The sequence below is a fragment of the Oncorhynchus gorbuscha genome, linkage group LG03 (assembly GCF_021184085.1).
Source record: "Oncorhynchus gorbuscha isolate QuinsamMale2020 ecotype Even-year linkage group LG03, OgorEven_v1.0, whole genome shotgun sequence".
In the NCBI taxonomy this organism is placed as follows: domain Eukaryota; kingdom Metazoa; phylum Chordata; class Actinopteri; order Salmoniformes; family Salmonidae; genus Oncorhynchus; species Oncorhynchus gorbuscha.
In genome coordinates this window covers 108,693,087-108,698,748 of record NC_060175.1, presented here as the reverse complement: position 1 = coordinate 108,698,748, position 5,662 = coordinate 108,693,087, and the positions used below count along the sequence as shown (strand labels likewise).

Genomic DNA, 5,662 nt, shown 5'->3' with positions numbered 1-5,662 from the left:
AGTCACCGTTTTGTGACTCTACACAATGACTCTACACGGTGACTCTACACGGTGACTACATGGTGACTCTACACGGTGACTCTACACGGTGACTCTACACGGTGAAAGTCACCGTTTTGTGACTCTACACGGTGACTCTACACGGTGACTCTACACTGTGACTCAACACGGTGACTACATGCTGACTCTACACGGTGACTCTACATGGTAACTACATGGTGACTCTACACTGTGACTACATGGTGACTCTACACGGTGACTCTACACGGTGACTCTACACGGTGACTCTACACGGTGACTCTACACGGTGACTCTACACGGTGACTACACGGTGACTACATGGTGACTACATGGTGACTCTACACGTGACTACATGGTGACTCTACACGGTGACTCTACACGGTGACTACATGGTGACTCTACACGGTGACTACATGGTGACTCTACACGGTGACTACATGGTGACTCTACACAGTGACTACATGGTGACTCTACACGGTGACTACATGGTGACTCTACACGGTGACTCTACACGGTGACTACACGGTGACTCTACACGGTGACTCTACACGGTGACTACATGGTGACTCTACACGGTGACTCTACACGGTGACCACATGGTGACGACACGGTTACTACATGGTGACTCTACACGGTGACTCTACACGGTGACTCTACACGGTGACTCTACACGGTGAAAGTCACCGTTTTGTGACTCTACACGGTGACTACACGGTGACTCTACATGGTGACTCTACACGGTGAAAGTCACCGTTTTGTGACTCTACACGGTGACTCTACACGGTGACTCTACACGGTGACTACATGGTGACTCTACATGGTGAAAGTCACCGTTTTGTGACTCTACACGGTGACTCTACACGGTGACTCTATACAGTGACTCTACACGGTGACTACATGGTGACTCTACACGGTAAAAGTCACCGTTTTGTGACTCTACACGGTGACTCTACACGGTGACTCTACAAGGTAACTCTACACGGTGACTCTACACGGTGACTCTACACGGTGACTCTACACGGTGACTCTACACGGTGAATCTACACGGTGACTCTACACGGTGACTCTACACGGTAACTACACGGTGACTCTACACGGTGACTCCTCACACCAAAACTGCATTTCGGCTTTAGCAAGGTAGACTTTGAGCGGTGATAGAGTCACCATTTTGTTCCAACACAGTTTTACAGTCATGCATCATGTTGCCTTGGTTAAGTTCTGGTTGTTGTGTCACTCACGGTGTAGCGGGACATCTGCCTCCTTCCACACAAGGCTGCCCTCAACACCTGCCCGGGGTGTAGCAGAACAGGTCAGAAAACAGGTCAACATAATGTTTCCAAACACACTAAAACCACAACACTTCTTAGCTAGCCAGCTAGCATCCTTTAGCTCTCGAGGACAAATATAAGTACCCACCTAACTATTATTATTAGGTCGAATTAAACATAATGAGAGCCGCACACTCTAGGAGCTCAGATGTAATAATAATTTAGTAACCTAATTACCAACGTTTCGACAGACAAGCTGTCTTCATCAGGGTATAGCTTGTCTGTCGAAACCTAATAACCAACGTTATCTGATATCCTAGAGTGTGAGGCTCTCCTAAACAGGTGATCTACTCTGCTAGCCAGCACCTCTCCTAAACAGGTGATCTACTCTGCTAGCCAGCACCTCTCCTAAACAGGTGTTCTACTCTGCTAGCCAGCACCTCTCCTAAACAGGTGTTCTACTCTGCTAGCCAGCACCTCTCCTAAACAGGTGTTCTACTCTGCTAGCCAGCACCTCTCCTAAACAGGTGTTCTACTCTGCTAGCCAGCACCTCTCCTAAACAGGTGTTCTACTCTGCTAGCCAGCACCTCTCCTAAACAGGTGTTCTACTCTGCTAGCCAGCACCTCTCCTAAACAGGTGATCTACTCTGCTAGCCAGCACCTCTCCTAAACAGGTGTTCTACTCTGCTAGCCAGCACCTCTCCTAAACAGGTGATCTACTCTGCTAGCCAGCACCTCTCCTAAACAGGTGATCTACTCTGCTAGCCAGCACCTCTCCTAAACAGGTGATCTACTCTGCTAGCCAGCACCTCTCCTAAACAGGTGATCTACTCTGCTAGCCAGCACCTCTCCTAAACAGGTGATCTACTCTGCTAGCCAGCACCTCTCCTAAACAGGTGATCTACTCTGCTAGCCAGCACCTCTCCTAAACAGGTGTTCTACCTGCTAGCCAGTACCTCCTGAACAGGTAGCCCACTTCGCTAGCCAGCACCTCTCCTAAACAGGTGATCTACTCTGCACAGCACCTCTCCTAAACAGGTGATCTACTCTGCTAGCCAGCACCTCTCCTAAACAGGTGATCTACTCTGCTAGCCAAAGCACCTCTCCTAAAACAGGTGATCTACTCCTGCTAGCCAGCACCTCCTAAACAGGTGATCTACTCTGCTAGCCAGCACCTCTCCTAAACAGGTGATCTACTCTGATAGCCAGCACCTCCCTAAACAGGTGATCTACTCTGCTAGCCAGCACCTCTCCTAACAGGTGTTCTACCTGCTAGCCAAAGCACCTCTCCTAAACAGGTGATCTCACTCTGCTAGCCAGCACCTCTCCTAAACAGGTGATTCACTCTTCTGCTAGCCAGCACCTCTCTAAACAGGTGATCTACTCTGCTAGCCAGCACCTCTCCTAAACAGGTGATCTACTCTGCTAGCCAGCACCTCTCCTAAACAGGCAAGTTCTACTTTCTGCTAGCCAGCACTTTCCTAAACAGGTGTTCACTCTGCTAGCCAGCACCTCTCCTAAACAGGTGTTCTACCCCAAGGCTAGCCAGCACCTCTCCCAAACAGGTAAAAATTCTACTCTGCTAGCCAGCACCTCTCCTAAACAGGTGATCTACTCTTGCTAGCCAGTACCTCTCCTAAACAGGTGTTCTACTCTGCCAGCCAGCACCTCTCCTAAACAGGTGTTCACTCTGCTAGCCAGCACCTCTCCTAAACAGGTGTTCTACTCTGCTAGCCAGCACCTCTCCTAAACAGGTGATCTACTCTGTTAGCCAGCACCTCTCCTAAACAGGTGATCTACTCTGCTAGCCAGCACCTCTCCTAAACAGGATCTACCTGCTAGCCAAAGCACCTCCTAAACAGGTGATCTACTCTGCTAGCCAGCACCTCTCCTAAACAGGTGATCTACTCTGCTAGCCAGCACCTCTCCTAAACAGGTGATCTACTCTGCTAGCCAGCACCTCTCCTAAACAGGTGATCTACTCTGCTAGCCAGCACCTCTCCTAAACAGGTGATTTACTCTGCTAGCCAGCACCTCTCCTAAACAGGTGATCTACTCTGCTAGCCAGCACCTCTCCTAAACAGGTGATCTACTCTGCTAGCCAGCACCTCTCCTAAACAGGTGATTTACTCTGCTAGCCAGCACCTCTCCTAAACAGGTGATCTACTCTGCTAGCCTGCACCTCTCCTAAACAGGTGTTCTACTCTGCTAGCCAGCACCTCTCCTAAACAGGTGTTCTACTCTGCTAGCCAGCACCTCTCCTAAACAGGTGTTCTACTCTGCTAGCCAAAGTACCTCTCCTAAACAGGTGATCTACTCTGCTAGCCAGCACCTCTCCTAAACAGGTGTTCTACTCTGCTAGCCAGTACCTCTCCCTAAACAGGTGTTCTACTCTGCTAGCCAGCACCTCTCCTAAACAGGTGTTCTACTACTCTGCTAGCCAGCACCTCCTAAACAGGTGATCTACTCTGCTAGCCAGCACCTCTCCTAAACAGGTGTTCTACTCTGCTAACCAGTACCTCTCCTAAACAGGTGATCTACTCTGCTAGCCAGCACCTCTCCTAAACAGGTGTTCTACTCTGCTAACCAGTACCTCTCCTAAACAGGTGTTCTACTCTGCTAACCAGTACCTCTCCTAAACAGGTGATCTACTCTGCTAGCCAGCACCTCTCCTAAACAGGTGTTCTACTCTGCTAGCCAGCACCTCCTAAACAGGTGTTCTACTCTGCTAGCCAGCACCTCTCCTAAACAGGTGTTCTACTCTGCTAGCCAAAGCACCCTCCTAAACAGGTGTTCTACTCTGCTAGCCAGCACCTCTAATAAACAGGTGTTCTACTCTGCTAGCCAGCACCTCTCCTGAACATGTGTTCTACTCTGCTAGCCAGCACCTCTAATAAACAGGTGTTCTACTCTGCTAGCCAGTACCTCTCCTGAACAGGTGTTCTACTCTGCTAGCCAGCACCTCTAATAAACAGGTGTTCTACTCTGCTAGCCAGTACCTCTCCTGAACAGGTGTTCTACTCTGCTAGCCAGCACCTCTAATAAACAGGTGTTCTACTCTGCTAGCCAGTACCTCTCCTGAACAGGTGTTCTACTCTGCTAGCCAGCACCTCTCCTGAACAGGTGTTCTACTCTGCTAGCCAGCACCTCTCCTAAACAGGTGTTCTACTCTGCTAGCCAGCACCTCTAACAAACAGGTGTTCTACTCTGCTAGCCAGCACCTCTCCTAAACATGTGTTCTACTCTGCTAACCAGTACCTCTCCTGAACAGGTGTTCTACTCTGCTAGCCAGCACCTCTCCTGAACAGGTGTTCTACTCTGCTAGCCAGCACCTCTCCTAAACAGGTGTTCTATTCTGCTAACCAGCACCTCTCCTAAACAGGTGTTCTACTCTGCTAGCCAGTACCTCTCCTAAAGCATTAGTTGTCGTAAATGGACCACTAACAAGTCAATTGGCAGAGCACGGACGACCCTGAAAGAACAGCAACACTGGCTACAGCTGATGGTGCAGAAGAGTATTTTTCCTATATGGAGCTACCTATATAGTTGCCGATGCAGGCTTGCTCGGGAAGTTGAGACACTTGACTTTCTCATGTAAATAATGTAGTTAGCTAGATGTGGTAACTTGGGTTACAACATTAAGTTGTTGCCTGAAACACAGCTTTAGTTGATAAGCATTGGATCCAGGGCCGTATCTGACAGGTATATCAGCACTGACCTTGTCGCTACGCTATCTTAGTGCTGGACAGTGACACAGGCTTACGTGATGCCGTGGGGCTCGATAGCTTTAGCTAACTGGGTCGACTTGCTAACATTAGCTAGTTGAGTAATCAGCTTACCGTACAAACCAAACCAGGCTAAATAAATGCAAGTTGACATGACAAACACATAGCTTTCAATGTTACTTTCTAACAACTTTCTAACAAGCCAACTGGATGTCTTACCTGAGCCGTGTGTGTGTTGGCCTGCAGCATCCGGGACAGAGACACAATAGACCAACCCGTCATCTTGGAGAGGAAGGAATGTTACTGGAACTGAGTCCTGGATGAGAGATGCGTGCGCAGGGTCTCAAACAGCTGATCCTAAATGAGAGAGAGATAATAATAAACACTGAGAGAGGGAGAGGGAGAGGACAAGAGACTGAGAGGGAGAGGACAAGAGACTGAGAGGTAGAGGACAAGAGACTGAGAGGGAGAGGACAAGAGACTGAAAGGGAGAGGACAAGAGACAGAGGTAGAGGACAAGAGACTGAGAGGTAGAGGACAAGAGACTGAGAGGTAGAGGACAAGAGACTGAGAGGTAGAGGACAAGAGACTGAGAGGGAGAGGACAAGAGACTGAGAGGGAGAGGACAAGAGACTGAGAGGTAGAGG

The 5,662-nt window shown here is 49.2% G+C and overlaps 1 protein-coding gene across 2 annotated transcripts in view; it reads right to left on the bottom strand.

Annotated features, from left to right (window-relative positions):
• Positions 1-5,378, bottom strand: part of LOC124032440 (isocitrate dehydrogenase [NAD] subunit gamma, mitochondrial-like) — a 60,613-nt gene extending 55,235 nt beyond the window's left edge. The window contains exons 1-2 of one of the 2 annotated variants that reach the window (XM_046344843.1): positions 5,235-5,378; positions 1,260-1,307 (exon numbers count right to left, since the gene is read on the bottom strand). In XM_046344843.1, the coding sequence (XP_046200799.1) occupies positions 1,260-1,307; positions 5,235-5,297 (111 nt within the window). In that variant the 5' untranslated portion in view covers positions 5,298-5,378. The remainder of the gene's footprint in view (positions 1-1,259; positions 1,308-5,234) is intronic. The other variant, XM_046344842.1, reaches the window with a different exon arrangement.
• Positions 5,379-5,662: the final 284 nt, after the last annotated feature.